Genomic DNA, 27,401 nt, shown 5'->3' on the forward strand with positions numbered 1-27,401 from the left:
TACGCATACAATTCATAAAATAGTTTATTAAGTCAAAATATTCCGCAGAGAAATACCATGTCCAGTGCCTGTTGATAGCCAGCAACAGGCACTGGGCCTAGCTAGGCTGGTACTGGTCAATTTATTAGATCCAAATGAAGATGAATGACCCTCCTTAAGCTATCTACCCCTTTGCCGATTAAAGCCTCTTTCAGTAAGCTCCAAGTACCCACAACCTTAATAAAGTAGTAATTTTGAACATTTGAGGAAAAGGGGAAAATTGGAGATATAGCGAGGTAAAAGCATAAAAACGAACACTACTGGATTTCAAGTGAATAATCATAACACAACCACCCCTGTTATACACCTTATTTAGTTTAGCAGACATAAAAAAATGATGTACTTATAAAAAAATATATATAAATCAACTAATATTTAAAATACAAACTTTAAGTTAATTTGTTAGGGGCTCAATTGCTGAAATTTAATTTTTTTTTAAAAATCTGTTATGACCAAAAATTAGGTAAAGATAATCATTCAAAATTGCAAAAATAAATAAGCAAATAATTAAACAAGACAAAGGTAATAAATTCTTTAACTCTTTAGTTATTAAAATAAAAAATAAAATAAGCTAATCTGATGTAGCAGTGTCAAAATAACTACTAATTGCCAAAAATATAAAAATATTTACAAAATGCAAAAGGATTGAAATCTCAAAAAGGGAAGCAAATTTTCGTGAATTAAGTTTAATGTTGTCATGTTTCTCATAAAATAAACTTATATTTTACTGAAATTAAATATAAAATATGCTAATCTACGGTAGCAAATATGAAAATAACATCCGATTAGTGAATATATTTAAAATATTTTCAAGATGCAAAAAGATTGAAATTTCAAACACGAGAAGCAACTTTTTGCAAAATCTGAGTCCGTTCGACGTGGCATGTTTCCCATGAAATAAATTTATTTGTTTTTTATTAAAACTAAACAAAAAATATACTAATCTAAGGTAGCATATGCGAAACTAACATTTGATTAGCCAAAATATTTAAATATTTGCAGGATGCAAAAAGATTGAAATTTCAAACACAAGAGCAATTTTCTGCGAAACCCGAGTAAGTTCAATGTTGTCATGGTTTCCAAATTAATTTCTTTGTTAATTAATGAAATTAAACAAAAAATAAACTAATCTAAGGTACCATATGTCAAAATATCTTTCGGTTGTAAAAAACATCAAAATATTTACAAGATGCAAAAGGATTGAAATCCCAAACACGGAAGCAATTTTTCGCGATGTTGCATACTGAACACATGTTCAGAAAATTGCATTGGTGAAATACTTTAAAACTTCTAAGCACAATTCGTTGATTTTTGAGAGAATTTAAGCACTAAGAAACTTTTTCAAGGCTTTAAAACTTTTTCAAGGTTTTCAAGCACTTGAAAATGAACTTTTTTTTTCAAGCACTTTTCAAGGTTTTTCAAGGGCGCACAAACCCTGTACTGGTAAGTTTTTGTCTGGAGAACATGATAGATGTTGCTACGTAAACTAAAGCATCAGATGATGGTGTATGCACACTCGTGGTTTTTGTTACACCAGGAAGTCCGGGACATGTGCGGTTGATATTTCCGCTAACATTCGATCTTCAATTCGCCAGAGATGTAAAGTATGCATCACGGCCCGAGGTCGTAATTTTAAACACTACTTTGATGATGATTGTTGGCTCCTTAATGTTCTTTTTTCTTAGTTTTTTGCTGTACTAAGGATAATAAACAAGTTTTCTTCTCTTATTTGTGTTGTCTTTTTGGTGATTTGTGCCGTCATTACCCCGCTAGGAAAGTGTTTCCGACCATGCATTGCTATGTGGTTTCCCATCGTCGAGGTGTACTCTATCCTCCCTAAAAGTTTGTAAATGCTGTACTGATACACTCTGTATATTTCCTAACTCAAAAAAGCAATTACACTCACTTGCAAAACAACAAGACCTTTCCCATGCATTCATCTTCAAAAATATTTACAAATGTAAACATTTTAAACATATACAATGAGTAATTTAATTCTGATCAAAAACAAAATAAAAAACGAGAAAATGTTGATTCTATTCAAGTCATACCTCTAATGCTGCTGTGAAGCCTCCTAAATCCATCACCAACTCGTCATTTTCTTTATAAAACCTCCTGACAATAAAAAATAAATGCATCAATTTAACACTAGAGGGATACTCATCAAAAACAATGAAAGCAAAGAAGTGAAAGTGGAGAGAAAGGAGAAAAAAAAAGGGAGAAAGGGGAAGGAAACAAGGGTATATTCAGCTCAAAATGGAGGGTTGGGTGGGCATTTCGAGTAGAAGCAACTGCTCCTGATTGCCTCCAAACTTTGGAAACAATATAATTATGCATTTGTGTATATACCGTATTGTTATGCATTATCCGGCATGCATGAAAAAAGGGAGGTTGACCAGCATGCAGAAAACTTCGAATTTTCCAACATTCGGGATAATTCGAGGTTTATTTTGCAACAAAACAAGAGTAAATTTCCTCATTCAGTTCCAATCAGAAAGCAAACCACTGTAAGGAAAAAAAAATAAATCTCGAAAGTAACCCCTTTTAAAAAAGGGGTGTTTTGCATATTATGTGCTTGTTATTTATGGTAGGTCATTAATTATGCATTTGAATACATGAAAATAAAGTAATTGATTCAGAAGCAATCATCGGGTTACAGCGATTTGTTCATAGTTTTTTTAAAATAAATTATTTTAGGTTCCTTTTAGAGAGATAAGTTTAATTTTCATTTATTGAATGGCAATGGTAAATTCTTTAGCACTGGTTTAGGGATGGTAACTTACTGCTTAAATGTTTGCTTACTTAGTTTTAATTTAATTTTTATAAAATTATTTGCTGCTAAACAATATTTTTCTTGTTAAAATAGCAAATGACATTGTTAGTAAACAGGGGTGCCCACAAGGGGGAATTATGGCGCAAGTTGCGCCATCAAAATGTTTGGGGGGGGATTTTTTTTTTCCAGAACATTTTTTTCTTTAGAATATGAAATTCTTGAATTTTGGAAAGAAAAAATATTTAAACTTACTGAACAAGAAATAGATACATTAATAATACTTTTTTCACGTTCTCTTCAGGGCTGTCGCCAAGACGGGAAGGGGGGGGGGGGGTGCTACACCCCCCAGTTTTTCAGAAGTGGGGCCGCCAATTTCATTTTAGCGATGATAACGAAAGAAGAGAAAGGGAAACTCTTTGCTGTTTTAAAAAATGAAAATGGTAATTATAAATGAACAATACACAAATGTATGATCCTGTATGACAACTGCCTCATTTAATCATGAAATTTTAAAACTTTTAACAAGCTGTAAAGCTTAAAACCATTTGAGATTCACCATAAATACTTTTTACACTTGCTTAAATACACAAAAAAAGTACCCATGCCAAGTTTCAATAAAAATCGGGACTGTGGGTGCTAAGCCACATTTTTTGATTGACTTTCGCATTTTTTTCTAAAATAAATTAAAGAAATAAAAATATTATTGAATTGATGAATAAAATAAGCAGATATAAGGTAGCATGCAGTAAAAAAACCACCCCAACATTAAAAATAATTGAAATACTTGCAGGATGCAAAAAGATTGAAATCTCAAACGAGGCATGCAACTTTCAGCGCAGCACGTGTTTGACGTCGTTGGCTTGATTCCAAAACATACGTTTTTGGCAGGTCTCGCAGAGGATGAAGGTTCAATGGTAAAAATAGAATACATAAGAAATTGAAAACCGAATATTTAAAAAAATTGTACTTTTTTTCCCGATTTTTGAGAAAAATAAGCCCTAAAAGAGGAAAAAAAGGAAGAAAAGGATGAAAGCTTTTAAAAGCGAACAGAAAAGGCTGGAAAATCTCATCCCTGTAGGAAGCACTGTTTGAATGCATCAAACTCCTTTCAGATATGACAACCGAACTTAAAGTGTCTATGAGAAGTATTGTCTGAGAATTCTTGTTTATTGCTGAGTAGGAGAAAATAAGTCTTCAAACTGTTGCAATCAAAAAAGTGCAGCTAGGTAATTTGTATGACACATTATATGAGGCATTAACATTTAGCATTTCAAGAGTCATCAGCTCATTTTTGAGATTAAGGTTTTTTCAAACTTTTAATTAAAAAATAATAATAAAAATACAAGGAGTTAAACTATTTTTAAAGATAATTAGTAAACCTTCTAGGCAATAAGAAATAAAGAAATACCTTTGCGAAAAAAAGTAAATGAAAATATTACAGCATTAAATTGCAAGAAATTGAGTGAGAAATGAATACATTTGTTTCGGGGTTATAAGGAACCCCTTTTTCAATGCAATAGAAGCTAGTTTACGGATGAAAAGACATCCGACTAATATTTTCTTCTACTGCTAAGGTAACATTTTACTTAAAGTTTTTATCATGTTATTCAATTAACTGTAAATGTATGATCATAATTGAGAAAAAAAGAACCATGGCTTCAGTAATAGAAACCCAATACTTAGAATGATACGAAACTTGAGATATGTCAGCTGCAGGGCCGGCTCTAATAATTTTGCCACCACAGGCGATGTTGAGAATTGATACCCCCTTGTCTTAATAATATAATATATATTTTAAATCATCGAGCATACTCCCTTGTATTGCTGCAATTTGAGCTCCAAAGAAAAAAAACTAAGGAACAAACTTGATTTTTCCTTATTTTTTTTAAAAATGTTTGTCTCCTTACAATTTGCCAACATGAAATTTGCTGCCCCAAAAATCTGCCATTCAAGGCGGTGGCACAGGTCGTCCACCCCAGGGCCTGGTCAGCTGATCCCAGTAAAAAGCACTGTACATAAAATTTGATGGCTCAATAACAATAATCAAGTCAAAATACAATTGGCTTTCTATTTATCGACTTTCAAGGGACCACAAAAAATCGTCCTTAAGTGGAATGCATCCTTAAATAGAATGCTTTTAAAACTACAGTGGCAGGGCCGGATTTGGAAGTGTGGAGGCCCCTAATCAGGCTTCGAACAGATCATCATATTTTCAAAAATATCCAATACTTTGATATATATCCGAATATTTTGGTATATATGTATATATCCAATATTTTCGATCAGCACTTTAATAGTAAATACATCCTGAAGTTACTGCTATTTTTTTTATATATTATTATCATTATAATTTATAGGGGAGAAAAAACGTAAAATTTGCTAACCTGTGAAAGTTAGGATATTTTGTAAAAATTTTATTGTGGGGGCCCCTTTGTTGTGGAGGCCCCGGGCAGTAGCCCCGCCTGTCCTCCCCTAAATCTGGCCCTGTACAGTGGAGCATCTAGGACCATGAAAAGTTGTCTTTAAACAGAGAAAGTCGTTAAATAGAGCATTGTTAAGCAGAGAGCCACCTGTAATTGCATATAAAGACTTAGTTTGTTTCCAGAAAAGTTAATTGCTTTATATTAACCGATCAATCCCAATAACCAGCTGATTCTCAATTTCAAGTTTTATTCTAAGTTTTAAAAGAATGGATTAAGTGTTGTTCATCAAACGGCAGATTATTTACGGCTTTGAGCTACAAAGCAGTAATATAAAACTTTAGAAAGAAACATTTAACTTTTAAAATTGCACAGTAAAGAAAATAGAGAGTTTCAAATCATTTAATATTTTCAAGTACAGGGAATAAAAGTTCAAAGTAATCCTTTCACCTTATTTATTTAATGCTGTTAAATTTCAAAGTATTATTCTGTTAAAAAAATATTGTTGTACAAATGAACATAAAATGTAGACAACGATAAATAAAGAAAGAAATTAAAAAAAAACAATAAGAAATTACCCTTTCCCCATAGATATCAAAACCGGTTTCTCAGCAGATATTAGCACCTTAAATGCTTTGTTCATGTTTTCATATGAGAAAAACTGTGCTGCATCCCCCACAACTACTGAATTTGGAGATGTTTGATCACAATCAGAAAACTCTGGATAAATATCTAATAGAGAGAGAATATTTTAATAATTTTCTTCATCAATAAAAATTATAAATCAAAATCATGAGATCAAGGGCCGGATTTGGAAGTGTGGAGGCCCCGGGGCAACGAAGGAGTTGAGGCCCCTAATCAGCGTTAAAAAATCATATTTTCAAAAATATCCGATACTTTGATACATATTCGAATATTTTGATATATATGTATATATCCAATATTTTCGATCAGCATTTTAATAGTAAATACATCCTGAAGTTACTGCTATTTATTTTTTTAACCAACTTCAAAAAGGAGGCGGTTATCAGTTCATACCGTATGTATGTTTTTTTTTGTTTGTCCACTCACAGCATCTCACTTAGTGAACCGATTTTGATGATTTTTTTTTTAATGGATAGGGGATGGCTCAACTTAGGTCCCATTACTTTGTTTGACCATATTTGTTCTATAAAAAAAAGTTATGGGCAAAAAACAGTAAATTTCATGTAATTTACCTATCAAATGATTAAATATAAAATCGATTGATATAAAGTTTTGGTGCCATACAACAGTAACATTAATAGTAATTGTAACGATAATTTTGAATGAAGGCTTCTCTGAAGCAAGCATCAAGTTTCTTCAGTGTTATTGCTTTATAGTCGGGGTAAACCTAACTTGAAGCGAGATAATGCTGTGATTAAGCAAGCATCAAGTTTCTTCAGTGTTATTGCTTTATCAGGGTGGCGACAGGAACTGTGAAAAAAAGTTCCCTGACTTTTCCCTGATTTGCCTGATTAGGTTCACCAAATTTCCCTGATTTATGTTACCAATGATAATGGTTTTCTTTCTTTGCTTTACTTGAAATCCATTGTATGTTTGTATAAAATGCAGTATTTTAAACGTTTTAAGTTATGTAAAGTTGTTGAACTAAAGATATATTTTAAAAAGATGCTACTTTTTTTAATAAAATGGTTCAAAAAAAAAAAAAGACAATTTGGGGGGGGGGGGGGGAATGACCTACAAAACAGTATATTAAATTTTTATACAATGGAAAGATTATAGAAAATTTAAAAAAAAAAAAATTACTTCCAGAAAACACTTAGCAAAAGAATTTAAGAAACTATTAAAATTACTTTTAAAAACATGTGTATTTATGATAGTTCAAAATAATTTCAATTACTTTTTAGTTCTAAGTTTTCAAACAGTATAATAATTGTGGCAAGAATAACAAGTAATAGTAAAAGAATAGAAGTAATGTAGTTATTCTTATATAACTAATTGACATATTTATGCAAAACAGATGAAACCCTTTGACAACCATTCATAGGGAGCTTTTCTCTAATCAAGAACATAGGTTTTAATGAATGAATACAGCATTTTAACAATAAAAAATAAAGATATTTTCTTAAGTACACAAGTTAACTCTATTTCAAATGATTTCAGTATGTAACGAGAAAAAATCTTAGATTGCTTTTGTAACAAACAACTTTGAAATGCAAGGAAAAAAAAGCAATTAGTTAATTTCAAAATATATAAAAGAAGAATACAGCTTGGTTATAAAATTAAAGAATCACTAAAGTCTAAAGAAAAGAAAACCTTTATAATCTGCGGTGACAACAAATAGTATAACGGCAAAAAACAAAGTTTTTTTAATTGAAAGTTCAATTTTAGCAATTCAATTAAAAACGCGAAGAAGTAATAACTTTTGAGCTTTTATTGAATTAATTAGATTTCTTCTTGAAATCGTGATTATAGTACGCTAATTACTTGGAGACAATGGAATAAAGGCAAAGGAGCTAAGGCATAATTGAAGGCTTCCTCTTTGCCTGTATGGTTGTTTATTTTACGTAGGATTGAAAGCGTAAAAGGAAATTTCAAGCTAGGTAAAATAAACAACCTAACAGACACAAAAGCAATCTTAGGAAGTTCATCCTGTGGTTAATAAGTAAGATTCAATACTTTGACGTTGAGGAAAAAAGATGCACAAATATGCGGCAGTGTATAATTGCACCTCATTAATTTTATCTTTTTTTTTTCTTTTTTTGAACAGATAATTGGCGGAAAATGCATAGGGAATTAAGAGTACTTAATTTTGTAAAGCAAAAAAAAAATTTCTTTCTTCAAAAATCAATTTTCCCTGATTTTTTGTTATTTTTTCAAAATTCCCTGATATTTCCCTGACTTTTCCCTGATTAATAAAGTTCCCTGACTTTTCCCTGATCTCCCTGATCTGTCGCCACCCTGTTTATAGTCCGGGTAAACCTAACTTGAAGCGAGGTAATGCTGTGATTAAGGTCTGCTTCGGGCCTTTACAATGCTACCAGGTTAAGTTTGCCTCAACTATATTTTAGTGTTTTTACCCTTATCAACTATGCTAATAACAGATGATCTGGACTAAGTAAGGAGATACAGGGTTGCATCACAAACAACTTGCATGCTGTGAAATGTACATTAGTTAGGGGAAACATAATATTTAAATGGTCATAATTAAATTAACACACTAATGAATTCCACAGAGGAACAAGGATAATTTTTCAGCGGCAATCGCTTAAAGTTTTAAGGCATGTTTATAATTTTTTTTTAGTATGGAGCATTTTTATGAAAAAAAATAGGGTGAAGTTTTGTGATGGTAACTTTTACGATTTTTGAAATATTTACACTAAAAAGAATGAAATAAAAAATTTTGAAAAACAAAAATAGAACCGACTTCAAAAATGCTCTAAAAAGTGAAAAATAATTTTATTCTTTAAACACCATCAACAATATTTTTAAACATAATTTTTGAAGTTGGCGCAAAAAAGATAGACAAAATCATTCACAACCATAACTCATATACAACTATAAATTTAAACAAGCCCAGTTTCTTCTCTACCTTATACATTATGCATTGATAACAGCCTATTTTAGTAACGATATAAATGTTTCATTCCTAACTTTGGATGTTTTCTGAAAAAAAAAATATGAACGAAGCATATAGTTACACTGGATTTTACTTCTTCGCCAACTTCAAAAATTATGTTTAAAAATATTATCGATGGTGTTTAAAGAATAAAATTATTTTTCACTTTTTAGAGCATTTTTGAAGTCGGTTCTATTTTTGTTTTTCAAAAATTTTTTATTTTGGATATTATGTAAAAATTTTATTGTGGGGGCCCCTTTGTTGTGGAGGCCCCGAGGCAGTAGCCCCACCTGCCCTCCCCTAAATCCGGCCCTGATGAGATCAATAACTATAACAACAGTAGTTGGTAACAGTATTTGGTTCTAGCGATCTGGATAGTGTGTACTGTGCACACGAGTACCCCGACGGGAGGTCATGGAAGGTCACTGTGACCTTCCAAAAATTTCATTATTTGGTAAAATTTGGGTTTCTGTTTGGCAACATCATCATCATCATTTGGCAAAATTTGGAGATCCATTTCACAAAACTATCATCATTTGGCAAAATTAGGAGTTCCATTTGGCAAGTATTTATGCCCCCTCAAAAATTTAAATTTGGGAAGCCCCTTACTGTGCAATTTGCCACAAATCTTATAGCACAAAATTCTTCTGACAAGAAAAAATATTTTGGTCTGCTCAATTTCACGCGTTAAGCGTTTTTCAATTTTTTAAAAAACTTTAAAGAACATTCAGAATAAAAATTGAAGCACATTGTTTGCTTGTTTTTTTTTTTTTGTGTCCCACAACAGTGGGAAAGAGGGCCACCACTGTCTCACAAAGAAGGTAGACTTCTAATAAGACAAAACATGGAACAAACCGGATAGTATAAGAAATATTTACATTACAAGAAAGACGAAATAATAATCAAGGCAACGGTGAGAATGGAACCGACAACTTCAGGCATATGAAGCAAGTGTTTCTACCATTTCTCCACAGAAGTCCCAAGTACATGATTTAGCAGTGAAGTGCGGCTCGCTCAAGCAAAACAAGCAGTGCTTGGACACTCCTGAAGAGAAATTTGAAAAAATAATAATAATTTGTTATTTTCATGCTCATTAAATACACGAAATAGGAATGTGATATATATTTTCTGTTCCTCAAAAAGAGTAAAAAATGTGAGTAACTGAATCGAGATCCCAGTGCACATTTCTCCCATCTGACAAACAGCAAACCACGAGAATTCAACAAGACTAATCCAAGCAGAAACATGAATGAAAGGTTGTTGCCATGATAACGCATGTCATCCTAGCTTCAATTCAATGAGACAAAATCGGAGATGAAGTGCATTTTAAGGCATCAATCCAAATAAGCTTGGTTTGCTTGGGCAGACCACACGTCACTGTTATTTAGATACAGTACCTGCCACTAATAAAATCACTGGATTATAAAATCAGCAGCTTTATCGAATCAAATCTGGAAGAACAGAATCATTTCTATATCAAAACATGTTAGGTTTATCCTTTAATAAAATCATTTCCTCGACGTTTTATAAAATCAAACTTTTGGAGCGCATATGTTAATTCCTCCCTGAATAGAACCAGGATTTTATTTTTTCTTTCAAGAATTTAAAACATTGCAGCACTAATAAAATAACATATTTCACATAAACAAAAATGAAGAAAAAGGTGAAGGTTGTACATTTTTTTTGGGGGGGGGGGGAGTTGAATGTAAACAAAGAAGAATGAAGCAGTCTCAAAAGAATTGTTTCATAGTCATATCTTTAGTTGGTGCTGCGTGTTTCCACTTCGCAGAACTGTTTCGACATGCAGCCCTGCTCACTCACCACTGAGTTAATCAGTTTGTGCTCATTCAGCTATCTACAGGGGTTGACAGTTCATTTTTAGCCTACTTTCCCAGTAAAAGTCAGAAAAAGAAGAAAAAAGCATGAAAGAAGGCTTAATGCATCTTAAAAATATCGTGAAAAACAAAAAAAAGTCAAAAATAAATAAAATAATTAAATAAATATTGAAAAATTAAAAATTGGAAAGTAGGGTATTGAGATGGGGAAAAATGTCTGTCGGTCTGTCTGTCTGTCTGTCCCCCCCTAATAACTTTTGAATGAATAGTCCGATTCGAACAAACTTTTTTTTGTTCGAAAGATCTCGGCGAGGACACCTCATTCCCATATTTCACTTTTTGATTTGAACTATTTTTTGTTCAATTTTGAACAGTTCAAAAAAACTTAACATTAGCGCCTACGGGGAAATTCAAAGCAATTCCGAACTGTGAGGCGAATTTGCTTCAAACAAACTTTGTGGGAAAAAGCTTTTGATAAAAAACTTGTATATAAGATATCTTTTTGATTTGAACAATTTTCCGTTCAATTTTGAACAGTTCAAATCCCTTAACATTAGCGCCTACAGGGAAATTGAAAGTCAATGTAGATTCCGTACTTGAAGGCAGATTTACTTCAAACAAACTTTGTTGGAAATAGCTCTTGACGACCTACTCCCGACTCCGAGAATTTAGGGGGACCTGACACCGACTCTGACTCCTGTTCCCGACAATTAATCGGACTCCGACTCCCTGACTTCGACTCTGACTTCGTAGCTTTGGCAAACATTTATACACGGAGGACAAATGACTGACTCCGATTCTTGGATATTCGACTCCGACTCTTTTATCCCAAAATGAGATCGACTCCGACTCCGACTCCGCTGCTGTGGTTTTAACTGTGAAATAATTATTGTTGATATGATTTGTTTTTATTTTCACGCTAAAGTTTTAATTTAGATATTTAGTTTTCGGTGAATAAACTCGAAAAATATGCCCAGACGATTTTTTTTTTTTTGACAATGAAAATTATTTCTTTAAGTTGACATTTTATTGTTTTTTTTTTTTATTTTGGTAAGTGCATTAATTCGTTTAAAAAATTATTTTCGGCAACAGGGGAAAAAGAAACGATTTTTTTTTATATGATGTATTTATTTTGATGAACTTATTATTATTTTTTCGTTTTGAAAGCTGTTAAAAAAATTTTTAATGGAAAGAAGTGTATTAGCTGCTTTGTTTAAAAGGTGCTGCTATTTTATTTGTTCGTTTTTTTTGAAGAAAAGTAAGGAATATTTTATTCCTAGAAATCAGCTTAAAATATTAAAAAATATATGTTTGAAAAAATTTGCGATTTTAGCTATTTTTGAGAATATTGATCAGGTACTAGAAAGTAGTATGGGTATACGGGAAAGTAGGCTCGTCTAGTTCTAGACGGAACTTCTTGTTACAATTGAGTTAAAATTGTTAGCTAGGAAGTCACAAAGACTTGAGTGTGAAAGATTAATTCGAAATTTTGAATTAGTATGACAAGCTTCCTAAATGTAGCTAGTGTGATGCTGCAATTAAATTAGGGATTTCTCAATCTTTACTTTCAAATTCTCTTATTTAAACAACAATAAGTCAATATTTTAAGACCGTTGAGAAATTTTTAAAATGTACCTTATGTAAGTTAAAATGCCAACTGTATTTTGCAACTGAACTAAAATAATACAATACAACTAGACTAAAAATAAAATACAACTAATAGTAATTTATTTCTTTTTTAGAGTGTTCCTACTTAAAATCCTTTTATTTTTTTCAGTGCATGAGTGCCGGTTTATAAAATCAGCCACTTTATAAAATCAAATGTCCTCAGAACGAATGTGATTTTAATAAGCGGCAGGCACTGTATTAACAAATATAATGTTAGTGTTTGAAAACCTTGTATAATGCTTCATTTTGCTCCCAACGTTGTCCATAAAAACAAACATTAGAATCTAAAAAAATTCTGTTTATTTTATCCAAAATTTTCTTCGCAAAAATATTTACAATTATGAACCAACCTTATTGGATTATCCAGAGAAAATATTTGGTTACCTAAACATACATTTTTAGGAAATGATATGAGGGAATATTCGGTTCTAGGAGGTTTTCTTATATGCAGGTTATTTGTTTATCCATTGGCCCATTAAGTGGGACTAATGATGTGGATCGGGTAAATACCAAGTGGGTAGGTAAATATTTTTTGGGTATTTACCTGGGTATTTACCCAAGGCCTGGGTAAATACCCAAAAACTGGGTATTTTACAAAAAATGTAAAAAGTGAATGGGAATTTGTTTTTTAAATCAAAATATGAAATAATTGGTAAAACTGATACATACATACGTATTACACAGTTTATAATATTTTTTATTGAAAGACTTGATGAAATTATGAAAGAAACATATCGTGAACCTAAGAATCTTTCTTTTCAATGTCATAATTGGAGAAGTACAGTAAAACCTGTAAAGTTGACCACCTGTCTAAGTTGACCGCTTTTTTCAGGCACGGAATTAGCCCTTATCATATAAATCAACCTTCGTAAGTTGACCACCTCTTTAAGTTGACCACTAAAGTAGTGCACCGCAAGTGGTCAACTTACACAGGTTTCACCAGTAAAACCTGTGAAATTGACCACCTTTGTAAGTTGACCACCTGTCCAAGTTGACCGCTTTTTTCAGGCACGGAATTAGCCCTTATCATATAAATCAACCTCTGTAAGTTGACCACCTGTTTAAGTTGACCACTAAAGTAGTGCACCGTGAGTGGTCAACTTACACAGGTTTCACTGTATAAGCAATTCAATCATGAACTACAGGATTTTAAAATCTCAATCTAGGTTAGTCATATCCAAAATGAAAAATAAAAAAAGGAAGCATGGCTGTTTGGAAGAAAAAACTGAGAAGTTATTAAGACTATGATGTTATAAATTTTATTGCTGTTTAAGTGATAACAAGACAAATATAGAAACAGTTTTCACATTAATAAGCAAGAAAAAAAAATCAAAATATTATTTTCTGTTGCCTTGCTCATTTGCATTTGCTCCCCGGTACTCCGTGATGAAAATTTATTCAAACTATTTTTAATGCACGCAAATAGTGATGTAGAGTGGGAAAGTTAATATTTTTTTGGGTATTCGAAAGCTCAGTAAGACCCCTAGTAATTGCGCATTTTGCAAAAAAAATTTAGGTGGTATCAAAAGGTGATAATTTTCTTTTTTAAACATAAACAGTAAAATGAAAGATTAAAACAATAAAAAATTATATATTATAATTTTTTTAATTAAAGGCTTAATGAAATCTTATCAAAAAAAGAAAAAAAAAATTCAGAATTTAGAATGAACTATTTTAGGCTCAAATTTTCTTCATTTTAAAATGCTATTTTGGAATTTTATTTTAAGACTTATTCCATCAGTAACACAGGATTTTTGAGACAGTATCAAAATTCGTTCCTGCTGCAAGCGTGCTATCTTTAATTTTTCTCTTTCTCATTATCAGTTCTTTATCATTTTGAAACAAACCTCAACAGTTTCTTTCCTTTAGAATTAATAAAGAAAAATTTTTAAACATCTTGAAACACATTTTAGTAAAAAAAAGGATTAATTAAGTATTTTTATGCTAATATTTATGTTGTACTGCATTTATTTTTATTATTACATTGTTTTGTTCTTTAAATTAAAACATTGTAAAACAGCTGGATTGTCTCTATTTTTTTCTCCCACTCAACACATATGCTTTAAAGACAATAAAAAGGGAAAGTCAAAATATTAAAGTGAAATAAGCAAACTAAGGACTGATATGTTATCACGGGATAGACCAGCCACTTAGTTCGCAAGGTCCATTCTTCAGAACATCTTTGGTTAGTTCCTTTCTATTTTTAGCCTACTTTCCCAGTAAAAATCAGAGAAAGAAGAAAAAAGCATGAAAGAAGGCTTAATACATCTTAAAAATATCCCGAAAAACAAAAAAAGTCAAAAATAAATAAAATAGTTAGATAAATATTGAAAAATTAAAAATTGGAAAGTAGGGTATTGAGATGGGGAAAAATGTCTGTCGGTCTGTCTGTCTGTCCCCCCCTAATAACTTTTGAATAAATAGTCCGATTCGAACAAATTTTTTTTGTTAGAAAGATCTCGGCGAGGACATCTCATTCCCATAATTCATTTTTTGATTTAAACAATTTTTCGTTCAATTTTGAACAGTTCAAAAAAACTTAACATTAGCGCCTACGGGGAAATTCAAATCAAAAATAAATCTTGAACTTAGAAGCGAAGTGGCTTCAAACAAACTTTGTAGGGAAAAACTTTTGATAAAAAACATGTATCGAAAATATCTTTTTGATTTGAACAAGTTTTCGTTCAATTTTGAACAGTTCAAATCTCTTAACATTAGCGCCTAAGGGGAAACTGAAAGTCAATATAGATTCCGAACTTAAAGGCGGATTTACTTCAAACAAACTTTGTTGGAAATAGCTCCTAACGACCTACCCCGACTCCGAGAATTTAGGGGCACCTGACACCGACTCTGACTCCTGTTCCCGACAATTAATCGGACTCCGACTCCCCGACTTCGACTCTGACTTCGTAGCTTTGGCAAACATTTATACACGTAGGACAAATGACTGACTCCGATTCTTGGATATTCGACTCCGACTCTTTTATCCCAAAATGAGATTGACTCCGACTCCGCTGCTGTGGTTTTAACTGTGAAATAATTATTGTTGATATGATTTGTTTTTATTTTCACGCTAAAGTTTTAATTTAGGTATTTAGTTTTCGGTGAATAAACTCGAAAAATATGCGCACACGATTATTATTATTTTTTTTTTTTTGACAATGAAAATTATTTCTTTAAGTTGACACTTTATTGTTTTTTTTTATTTTGGTAAGTGCATTAATTCGTTTAAAAAATTATTTTTGGCAACAGGGGAAAAAGAAACGATTTTTTTTATATGATGTATTTATTTTAATGAACCTATTATTATTTTTTCGTTTTGAAAGCCGTTAAAAAAAATTTTTAATGGAAAGAAGTGTATTAGCTGCTTTGTTTAAAAAATGCTGCTATTTTATTTGTTCTTTTTTTTGAAGAAAAGTAAGGAATATTTTATTCCTAGAAATCAGCTTAAAATATTTAAAAAAAATATGTTTGAAAAAAATTTGCGATTTTAAGCTATTTTTGAGAATATTGATCAGGTACTAGAAAGTAGTATGGGTATACGGGAAAGTAGGCTCGTCTAGTTCTAGACGGAACTTCTTGTTGAATTTTAAATGTGTCTGTATATTATGTGTGCGTGTCTATTATATATATATATATATATATATATGTATATATATATATATATATATATATATATATATATATATATATATATATATATATATATATATATATGAGATGCAGAATATGCCTGAACACTTGAACTAGGTTTGGAGGAAATTTCTGCAAAAGATATAGGTAAATAAGTAGTAATAATAAATTGAGCGACATTTTGATATCGTGCAGGGACATATTACTGGGTTATAAAAGACTAGGACCTTAAAAAATTGATGTCTGCTTTTTTTTGTAACCAGTTAAGGTTTTTACTTTTGTAGGATGGCTTTTTATATCTGAAATTTAGCTATCAACATTGATTAGGGATATCCAACACATTTAATGTGAATATCATATTAGATTGCCAAGTTGTTTCACACAATACTTCTTTAAATATGTGATCAAAAAGAATTTTTGGGCAAAAATTTATTTTTTTGTATATGGTTGGTTATATACATACATAGTGGAATACATACAGAAAAGTATTTTCTGTATGTATTCCTCTATGTTTAATATAATAGTCCTTTAGTTGAATATAAATTTTTGAAATAAATACCCACTTTGGGTATTCACCCTGGGTATTCACCCCTGAAAATAAATACCCGGGTATTTTACATCACTAAGTGGGACTGACAGTATTTGTTTTAGCATGTATCTTTTTCTTTTCTATTTGTGTCAGAGTTTTAAGTAATCTCAATATAAAGGCACCCGTCATGATACTTTAGTGGGGTTCCAATACACATTAAAGGCACAAAAGGAAACAAAAATGAATTTACTTAGCAGAAACAAAAGTAATATTCATAAGAGCATAAACAAAAAGCTATTTTACAGATTTTTCAGGGGTACCTAACTAGGTGGGGAAAGGTATCATGCGGCAGACTGAACTGTTCAAGTTTTAGAGGGTGTCTTTAGGGTATTTGTCTTTTAAATTTGGGGGGGGGGGGGGGGCTCCACTATTGGGTGGTCTTTATGATGTTTGGGAGGATGGGCAACCCTGGATTATATGTCGAAATAAATGATAATGGTTGAGACATGCATTGTAATTAATACCTGGATGAATAAACAAATATGGACGCAGATTGTTCTCTTTTACATAACGACTAACAGCTACTCCTGGAGAAAACACTTCTTTTTCAACAATTTCAAAACCAAAAGCCTGTAGCTTCTTTATGAGAGATTCTCTTGTTCTTTGAGTTTCATTCGTGACAAATCTGAACGGGATATTCAGCTTCCTGAGCCTACAAAAAATTGTTCTTGTTTATATAATTTCTTATGAATTTATACATATAAAAACATTCACAAGCAATTTAGAACTCGGGAGAAAAGGTAAATCAAAATATAATTTTTCAGTAAAATTTAAATTCAATGTTTTAGGTAGTTAATTGAACATTCTCCAAATATACATTCTGAATTTGTTTTTATTTTTTTTAAATCACTAATTAGACATTTGTAAATAAAAACAGTTACAAAAGTACAAAGTAAACTAGATTCAAAACATCTGAATTTTTTTTTCAAACCCGGGGGTATGTATATGATATGTATATGATATGAAGAACCAAATAAAGCAACAGCGGGGCCTTAAGCCTCGAATTCATGTGGGTACTCTCCTCTACCTACGCAGCATACCATTATTCCTATAATGCCTCATCATAATATTTTAGAGAGATTTTGTGCTTTAGTATGTATAACCTATTTTTTATATGAACCTATAAACAGCCATTTACATTAATACTCATGATTTTTGTTTTTTCAATATGCACTTTATTTGTATTCCTGCTTCTAATCTCAATAGCTTTCTTTTGAAAAGTTAAAATTAAAAATATTAATCGTATGAAAAGTGCTCCAATTTTTTTCAAAATCATAGCACGCCAGAAACAGTCAAGTGAGATTGCTTATTGTTCTCACCTGACTGTTTCTGGCGTGCTTTGATTTTATTTTCATCCCACTTCCCTCTGCAGCACCACCGTCGACCGGCCTCACGATGCTGCTTCTCTAGCGCAAACCTTCTCCAGATTGCTTCCATATCCTACACGCATACATACACATGCATGCCTACACACACACACGCAAGCACCTGCACACAGACACACACACACCTACACACACAGACACATATATATACACACACACTCACATACACAACATGCCTGCACACACGCAAAAAAACATGTGACTGCAAAAAACATAATTTGATTTCAAGATGTCAAAATTCAAATAATATATATATATATATATATATATATATATATATATATATATATATATTTGGAACATTTTGATTAGTTGATTCGACAAATAGGAGGCAGCATTGTACCTTTTTTTCTAATTTTTTTCTTATTTAAATGCAATATTCCTGCAAGTCCTGCTCATCTTCTTGCTTGTCTTAGCACCTCATGGAGGCAGCTGTACGATGAGCAGCATCTTATTTACGAGAATCTAGCAGGTCAGGACCTTTTGAACCTGATGTGGGCTTTCCTATACCATAAGGGATAGGCAACAACAACAAATGCAATATTTACTCTAAACAAACTGCAACATAAATTTAATGTCAGTAATATTATTATGCAAATATAAAGAATATTTAATTTAAACCACAAATATTGGAGAATTAAAAAAAAAAAAAGAAACAAAAAACATTTTTGTAAAAAAATTTTGTTTTTAGTAATTTTATATTTAAAGCCAGATGAAAAATGTAACTTTGGAAAAAATGGGATAAACCTTAGAGTTGCTTGGTCTGGGCCTAGTTGGCCCATGCGTTAATCTGGGCCTGGTGATATGCTAAAACAGCTACAAACATTGGATGATAAAAGTACAATTTTCATAATGAGTTTAGTATTAAAAGCAAGAGATTTATTCCTTATCATTGAACATTAATCTTATAACTTTAGAAATGCTCTTCAAATACAATTCTAATCATCAATGAAAATCATTGGTGGCTCATTCAAGTGGAGATGTACAAGGGGGTCGCCCGCTTTCTCACTTTCAAAAATAATGGAGAGGGGGGAGGGATCTTGCCCCTTCATTTTAACAACCAAACAAAAAGTATTGTTTCCAGATATGACAACAAAACAGATTTTTTAAAAGTTATTTAATCAATATTGACTTTAAAATCCAATTATATAGCAAACACTATGGTTTGGGGAAGCGCGGCGCCCTAAAATAATTAGTTTTTTATTGTAAAAATAATGTAAATGTAGTGTAAATCCATCTTTTCTTTTGGTGAGTTCAACTAAACCCCGCAGTGAGTTCCTCTAAATATTCGTTTCTAACTACAGCTCTAAATATAGCACGATATATACGGAAAAAAAACTTTACAGAAGTCCTTCCATAACTCCTCTCCATACACTTGCAACAACACACTACCCCTCCCATCCCCACCAGTTAGAACTAGTACTGACAGCAGAAATAGTGCAACTCAGTGATGTGCATTGCTGATTCTGGTGAAAGAATGTAGAGGATTTCTTATTTAAGAGGAAAAAAAAAATCTTAAAATTTCCGTTAATGAAGATTTGTACTGTACATTCACGGGTATAATTTACAGGAGTGGCATTTACTTGTACATCTTATTTTTAAGCATTTCCAGGTACCAATTTAGGTTTATGATTAATGTCAGTTTATCTTGCGAATCAATTTTTAGTTTTTAAAAAACATGCTCCCCAGACTACTGAAAAAAAAAAAAATCTGCTACTGGGCATGCCGCTAAAAAAAACCATCCACCAAACTTCTAAATATATTTTCAGTTTACTTGCATATGGCTTCCACAGATCCAGGAATAGCATGCTTCTGCCCACTTTCATATAAAACACCAGTAATATCCAAAAGAACTCCTTTAACATCCCACTGAAGAGACGACATCTACAATTCAATAAAAATATTCTTAAGATAGAATAATAAACAGTAGAGATTAGGTGAGATCTATAATATGTATAAAGATACAACATTCAAAGTAACTCATTCGTTTCAGTCATTTTATAGCTAGTAAAAATTTGATTGCATTAGATCAGAAGTAAGTCACCATCTATCGACAGCCTACCATTGTGTGTAAGGGATCATCCATTGTGGCAGAACGGGCGATAACTGCTTGCCTATACCTGAAGCAGTGAGAAGCAAAGAAATGTAAGTAGACATATTAAAGTTTTGAGTAAAATATGTTTTAAGTTCAGATCTTAGGTACGCTTTCACTGTAATTTTTTTTTTTTTTCAAAATCATACTGCACAGCAACTCCTATCAGGGATACGAGTACTATCTTTTGTCTCAATACAAAGGAGAGGTTTTATTACTATTTTCCGTAGCTATCTCTATTTTTTAAATTTTGGCACCTACATTCTTTTGCTTCTTACTGCCTCAAATGTACACTCTCTCCATAAATTTTTTTTAAATACACTTTTTTTTTTGTAGCCAGCTCTTGGTACATTCCATCAAGTTTTTATTCAAAATAAAAACTTGTTTACTTTTAAAAACGAATATTTTTTAGAAAATTTAATTTTAGCAATACAGTTAACCACGCCTTTAATAAGCCCTGGTTTAACAAAAACAGGGACTTAGGGAAGAAATTAGAATGGTTTAGTCAATACAATTTTGAGTCTATGGGAGCATAACTTATAGCAAGCAATGTTTTTGAGATATATGAAATTTTAATTGACCTGCAGCTCAGCTTATTGTTGTTGTTGTCGTGTCTGATGACATGCAGAGTGCGAAAGGTTTAGATGTCTCCAAAAGTCTTGATAATAAGATATGCTAATTCTGGGGCCCGATGGCTGTACAGGATTTCAATTGGTGGTGCTCCAAGTTGGAGGAGGGAGCGAATAATGGCCTGACAATTAAAAACATGATCCGGGGTGAGTTGTAAATGGGGACAGTGCTTGCAGATGGGATAGGATTTATTATTAGTTGGTAATATCTTCATGTCCTTGAAATGTCCAGTACGTAGCCTAGCTATTGTAGAAGAGTTAGATTGATCGTAGCCTAGCTATTGTTCTTGGGCAGTGAAGGTCGGGGCTTGCTGCCTTGCTGAAAAGCTGATCATAGATCCTTCACCTGGCAACAGCATTCACGTCTGTGAAGGTGGCTGTTAGAGGTTGAGCTTGGTCACGTGCTTCCTTTGCTAGGGCATCTGCACACTCATTTCCCTCGATTCCGACATGAGCAGGGATTCACTGGAGAACACAAGCTATGTTGAGTGAGTGAAGAAGAAAATTAATTTCTTGCGTCAGTCTTGTCACACCGTTACGTATGGCTTCGAGTGCTGATTTTGAGTCGGAAAAGAACACAATTTCTTCCGTTTGGTTTTTAGGAGAAGGGGTAGAGAGACAATAAGAAAGAGCCACTTTAATAGCAATGAGATTGCTGGTGAAGTTTGAGGCGATCTGACCGGTGAGTATTTTAAGTTTGACGTTGTTTCCCGAGGAATAAATGATGGAGATGCCTGCACCACCTCTATTACAGTCAGTGTCAGAGGAACCATCTGTGTATATTAATACACTGTTTTCTTTGGCAAGTGAACGAACAGTGTCTTCGCCTTTCTGTAATAAGATTTCAGTAGGTTCTCTTTTAGAACATGGTTCAAGTAGGTAAGTATTGATTTTAGTGCTCTTAGGAGGTCTAAATGGAAAGAGTGGTTCTTGAGTTATGTCCAAGGAAGAATGGGCAAGATGAATGGCCTCTCTGATATCCCTGTCTAACTGCAGCGTTGATGATCTCTGAATCCTTGATGTACCTGTCCAAGCGTCGAAAGCTCTGTAAGCAATGTGGTCTTTACTGTGGCTTCTGATTTTATTTGTGAACTTCACAGTAGCAAATTTCCGTCTGTTCTCGAGAGAAACAAGACCACTTTCGAGTGGTCTTGTTTCCCTCAAGAGCATATTCTTTTGTGGAAATATTTCTTTGACATTCTGAAGTTAATTGAAAATTAGTGTTGAGTTATAAATACCGAAAACAAGTAATAACAGCCCTTTCTTTTCAATTTGCGAAGTATGAAAATACATATTTTTGATTCAAATGTTATCACTTCCAAAATGCACTTCTGTGGATACAGTCACTCAAATTCAAAATAATGAAGATGAAAAAATACATGAAAGCGATAAATAAGGGGAATTTGAAGTTGGAAAACCCCTTGAAAATGGTTTTGAAATGCAGAAAAACTTCAAACATTTTTCCAAGTGAGAGGTTCAAATGACAATGTTTTTCGAACCTCTTGAAAACAATAACATTTGAAAGAAACACTTAGATACTTTAAAGCAAATGAACCAAATATTTTCATAAGGTTTAGAAATTAAAAAAAAAGAAGACTTCGATCCCTTTGCGCTTGTTATAAGCGAGTTCGACTGAAATAAACTAATTATCGAAAGGAAACAATTTAACTTTAAAATAAACTTAAAAAAAAGCCAATTAAGAAATGCAGGATACCGGTAATTGGCAATTAATTAAATTTTTCTTATTTTTAATTTAATATGAACTGTTTTTAAAGAAGAGTAAAGAGAAAAAAATGACCTTCTAATTTTTCAGTTAAAACACATATAAGGTATAGCATACTTTTTTGGTCATACAACTGGGCGCTATTCTAGACTGCAAAGATAATTTTACACGCCTGTAAAATGTGAAGGAGAAATTTTTACTTTCGCGACATAACGTAAACATTTGTTGCTGTTCAGTTTCAATCAAACTTTATCAAGTTCAAGACAACAGAAATGCGACAGAAAGAAACAAACTTTGGCAGAGACTCGGCTGCCGGCTGGCTGGCAGCCCAGTCACCACAGCTAGGATGCCGGCTTGTTCACGTGACCTGTTTGACGGGTTGTCGCGTGACTGTACGGCAGCGGAAACCGAACAGATGTTTGTTTACAGCGGTCTAGGAAGATTGGGCGCCGGGAACTTTGGGCGCCGAGTATTTCGGGCGCCGGGAACTTTGGGGGCCGAGCATTTTGGGCGCCGAGCATATTGTGCCCAATATTCCCAGGGCCCAAAATACTCGGCGCCCAATGTTTCCGGTGTCCAAAATGGTCGGCGCCCAATGTTCCCGGGGCCCAAAATGCTCGGCGCCCAATGTTTCCGGCGTCCAAAATGCTCGGCGCCCAATGTTCCCGGCGGCGAATTTTGAAACGCTCTCGATGCTCACGTTCGACGAGCAAGATCGGTAGCTACCGGTTAGTTAATCACGTGACAGCTAATGATCACGTGCTCCAATCAACTGCTTAGAATGGTAATCGGTTGATCATAGAGTGCGTTCGACGAGCACGACCGAGAGCGACCGGTTAGTTAATCACGTGACAGCTAATGATCACGTGCTCCAATCAACCAATCAACTGCTTAGAATGGTAACCGCTGCGATAACCGGTTGGTCATAGAACACCACGGTTAGTAACTGGTTACTTACCGGTTGACCGGTGAGGTTCATCGAACGCAACCTAGGTTAACTCACCGGTCACTACCGGTCGTGCTCATTGAACATAAGCATTGGAACAATATTACCTATTCCTATTCCTATTCAGAGTCACAACTGACTACAAATGTATTTATGTCGAGGACTGCATACTAAGTCCCTTGCCTCCATTATTTTATATACCGATAGGTGGCAGCACCATCACCGGATGGAACAGTTAATGAGAATTTAGAACTAGTCCAGGTGCTAATAGTTACCTGGTGCTAGCACCCCCAGAGGTATCGTTTCACTTGGAGGACATTGAGACCACGAGCATATTTAACGTCGCCCAGTCCCCTTTAATGACGACGGTGGGTCTTCGACCATCGAGGTTCGAACCCAAGACCCTCCGGCCCCGAATCCGACGCCGCTCACACTCTACCGATCGGACTACCACGGTCCCGGAACAAATATGACACAGAAACTATTTTGGATGTACAACTCAACTTTCTACGTCGTCTGCACAATTTCTTATATTTGCTTCCTGAGAGATGCGATAGAAAATATAATAATATTATTTTCACAACTTTTTTTTGAAAATATTTTGAGCTGCATTAATAAGAAATGAAGAAAGTACCATTCTATATCTGAGACTATAAATTTGCATTTTTTATAACTATGTTACATTGTGTGGAATGTCAGACTGCTTTGTTGACGCCGTCGACGCAAAGCACTGGGAATAACAACGGGTACTTCATCTGAATAAATAATTAGTAGTAGTTGAATATGAACTGTCTTTATGTTCCACTGTAAGCTTTGACGTTTGAAGCTTTAAGTACTCGGTATGTTTTTTTTAATTTGTTTAAATCTAATTAACCACGTCAACCATGTGCTAGAAATGAAATGCATTGTATAATTTCTATAATTTTTGAGACTCACAATACAACTATCAAAAAATTTAATGCGCGAGTTTTTAAAATTCAAACATGTAATAACGACCCAAATGCAATGTGTTAGAAAAGAATCTGTTCTATTTTATTCAAAATTATATTTGTTTTGACATTAAAAATTCAGATTTCTATGTCATGGTATGTTTTTATGCATGTTTATAATTTTTGAAATAGAATAATTTTCATTTTCTGAGCTAAATTTTGATAAGATTAAGATTTGTTTTTTTTTTTTTTAAATTCAAGTAATATATGTCATTTCAGTTCTTCAATTCAAAAAATAACCAGAGGCATAGCATTTTTTAAAAATAGTATGCTTATGAGCTTATAAAACTGTTCAATGAAAAAAAAGTATCAACCAAATTATGTATTGTACTTTCATTCGCCATTAACAATGCAATTAATATTTTAAAAGGAAAACTATTCATATTTTTGAAAATCAAAGTTTTTGCAAACACTCAAGAGATTGATATTGTTCTGAAAGATCAGGAAATGTTGCTGTTTTACAGCTTTGACTTCATCATATCGAAACAATTTTGTGATTTATTGTTATTATTACTAGTGTTTAGTATAAACTTTTCTTAAACTGATATTGTCCTGATAAAAACTGAAGAAATACAACAATTCACTTCCTTTAGAAAATTAGCAAACTTTATAAAATTATCATAAGAGAGACAAATACCAAAAAGTATAAAAACTATGTTCAGATTTCAGAAAAATTAGATGAAAGTAGAAGTTTCTATTGACAGTTAGCTAAGTTTTAGAGGTAGAATGTTATTTGTTTGTGCTACCATCTTTGATGATGTTATGAGGAGAAGGAGTGTTAGGGAGCCCTTCTTCAGAACTTTGAAGGCTCAAATCGGAATATTAAACAGTTCAAAATTTTAGTCCGGAAAACGAAATATTTAATGGAACAGAAAAAAAGAGGGTCTAACTAGGAAAACACGAAAAAGAAAAACTTTAAATAAGTAAAAAGTAAAATAAAACGTAATCATATGCCACCTTAGTTGGCTTCAGGGAATGGGATCAGGATGAGGACTATCCCCTGGAATTCCCCCCCCCCTTAATATGTGATTGTAAGCCATTTTTGATTACATTAGGAGAAGGGATGGAATTTGCTCCGTAATCCCCAGAATGTTTTGGAATTTAAGCCCTTAAAACAAAAGTTGATATTTAATTATTTCTTTTTTAAATTGAAATCATAAGTACTCAATTGTAAGCCATCTTTTCTGATGTTAGGGGAAGAGGTGAGATTCAGGGACTCCCCCCCCCCCCAAGGAAATTTTTTCAAACTTGGAAGTTTTGCAAACACAATTTTAGGCAATCTTTGACAATGTTAAAGGGAGCAGATTTTTGGGGTTTCCTATGGGTACTTTTTCAAAATTAGTCCTAAAAGTGTAACTGTAGGTCACCCTTTAATGACATTGGGAAAACTGTGAGGTTCACGACTCTTCCCTAATAAATTTTCCGAAATTCATGTTCAAAAACTCAATTTTAGACAATTTTTGATTATGTTAGGAGAAAGGGACAGGGAATTTCCCCAGAATGCTTCTGTTTTAAATGCACAATTTTATGCTTTCTTTGCGACTAAGTGGATTGGAGTAGGTTTGATGAAAATTATAATTTATTCTTGCAAAAAGGTTGCTTTAAATTCTTGCCTAGTTTTCGATATCGACATTTTTAATTTTCACCCTTACATTTCTATTTGTTTGAATTCAAATGTCGGTAGTCTCAGAAATTTCTTTGATTCAAACTGAGGTATTTTTTGCTGTGATACCTACTGTCAGTTTTTCGACTTTGTGTCAATTTAAATATTGTGCTTCCTAAAGAATTCTTATTTTTCTCTTGTTTTTTATCTGTAACCAATTTAAAACTATTGAAGTAACGGTACAGATGTGATATACCCCCCCTCCCCATTTGGCGACATTCGATTTTGTTGCACAAAATTAAAATATTTTTCTCGCCAATGAGGCGATAATTTTTTATGCATGGCATCCCTGACCAAACTAACCTGTGTTTAGCAACCCGAAGGCAATCTTACAGATCTGTTCAAACTTGTTTACTTGGGTTGTTTGGGTTTCACGCAAGAGAGATACGTGGTGTTGTTTCGTGCAATATACCTTACAGGAATGCTTATTTTGTGTTAGTTTAAATTCAGTAGTTGTGTTTTGAAGTAAAAACATTAGAAAATGCCAGTTTCTTCAAACTTGAAGGTTAATTAAAAGTTAACTCCAACGTGGTGTGTATCTGTAACGTGCCATTGTCATATGATGTATTGTTTTAGACTGAGTGTGAATATTTATACCATATAAAAAGGTAAGTTCTTTATTTTAGAATTCAAAAAAAACCTCTCACTTCCAAAATTCTTTGTTTTTACAAATCCTTGAGGGGTTCTTGTAGTTTTTAACTTTATTTTTACTGTATGTAAATTAATTTTACAGAAATAGTACGGTTATTTTGTTCTAAAAGTTAATTCTTATCGATGCCACGAATTATTTAGACATTCTATTAACGTGCCTTCTTTAGGTACTGAATTTTATGTTAACAATTGAAAGTTCTTTCGGTTGTACTCTTAAAAATGCTGAATTTTATTAATAAATCTGCACAATAATGGTGCATATTTCACACTTAAAACTGTCATTATTGTACACTGAACGGAAGGAGCCACCCTTGGGTGTCTCCATGAAAATATACATAACTGTGACCATACTCTGACTGTAATGTATATTAACAGTCGGAGGGATAACGGACCGAGCGGAGCGAGGTCCTGGCGAGCCAGAGGTCTCATAGTACTTTCGTAATGAGACCGAGGCAGGGCCGGCGAGCCGAGGTCTCATTACGAAAGTACTATGAGACCGAGGGCTCGTATCCCGGAGAAATAATGAAAAAAAAATTAATGCATTAATTTCGACTTGTAATTAATACAATAATTTATTTCATTGTATTTTAATATGTTTACAAAAAACCCCGGCCCTGTACATTTTTGAAGCATATATTCGTGATGTTTTTTGTTGTGCTTTTATGTTGTTTTTATATATATTGTGTTCTGAAGTGCTTTGATCATGTTTTTTTATCTGATTTTTTCCTGTTGGCCCTAAAAAAGCATCGCTAAGAATGATGTATG

At 33.0% G+C, this 27,401-nt stretch overlaps 2 protein-coding genes across 3 annotated transcripts in view; one reads left to right on the forward strand and one right to left on the reverse strand.

Annotated features, from left to right (window-relative positions):
* LOC129225932 (phospholysine phosphohistidine inorganic pyrophosphate phosphatase-like) overlaps positions 1 to 22,719 on the reverse strand; it is a 28,409-nt gene extending 5,690 nt beyond the window's left edge. The window contains exons 1-5 of the mRNA XM_054860474.1: positions 22,505 to 22,719; positions 19,718 to 19,827; positions 17,023 to 17,210; positions 5,811 to 5,964; positions 2,091 to 2,154 (exon numbers count right to left, since the gene is read on the reverse strand). Coding sequence (XP_054716449.1) covers positions 2,091 to 2,154; positions 5,811 to 5,964; positions 17,023 to 17,210; positions 19,718 to 19,827; positions 22,505 to 22,609 — 621 coding nt within the window. The 5' untranslated portion in view covers positions 22,610 to 22,719. The remainder of the gene's footprint in view (positions 1 to 2,090; positions 2,155 to 5,810; positions 5,965 to 17,022; positions 17,211 to 19,717; positions 19,828 to 22,504) is intronic.
* Positions 22,720 to 23,889: 1,170 nt separating this feature from the next.
* Positions 23,890 to 27,401, forward strand: part of LOC129226003 (sodium-independent sulfate anion transporter-like) — a 39,692-nt gene continuing 36,180 nt past the window's right edge. For both annotated transcript variants that reach the window (XM_054860576.1, XM_054860577.1), the window contains exon 1: positions 23,890 to 24,172. The gene's annotated coding sequence lies outside the window, so the exon portion shown is untranslated. The remainder of the gene's footprint in view (positions 24,173 to 27,401) is intronic.

Source organism: Uloborus diversus, chromosome 7 (assembly GCF_026930045.1).
Source record: "Uloborus diversus isolate 005 chromosome 7, Udiv.v.3.1, whole genome shotgun sequence".
Taxonomy (NCBI): Eukaryota; Metazoa; Arthropoda; class Arachnida; order Araneae; family Uloboridae; genus Uloborus; species Uloborus diversus.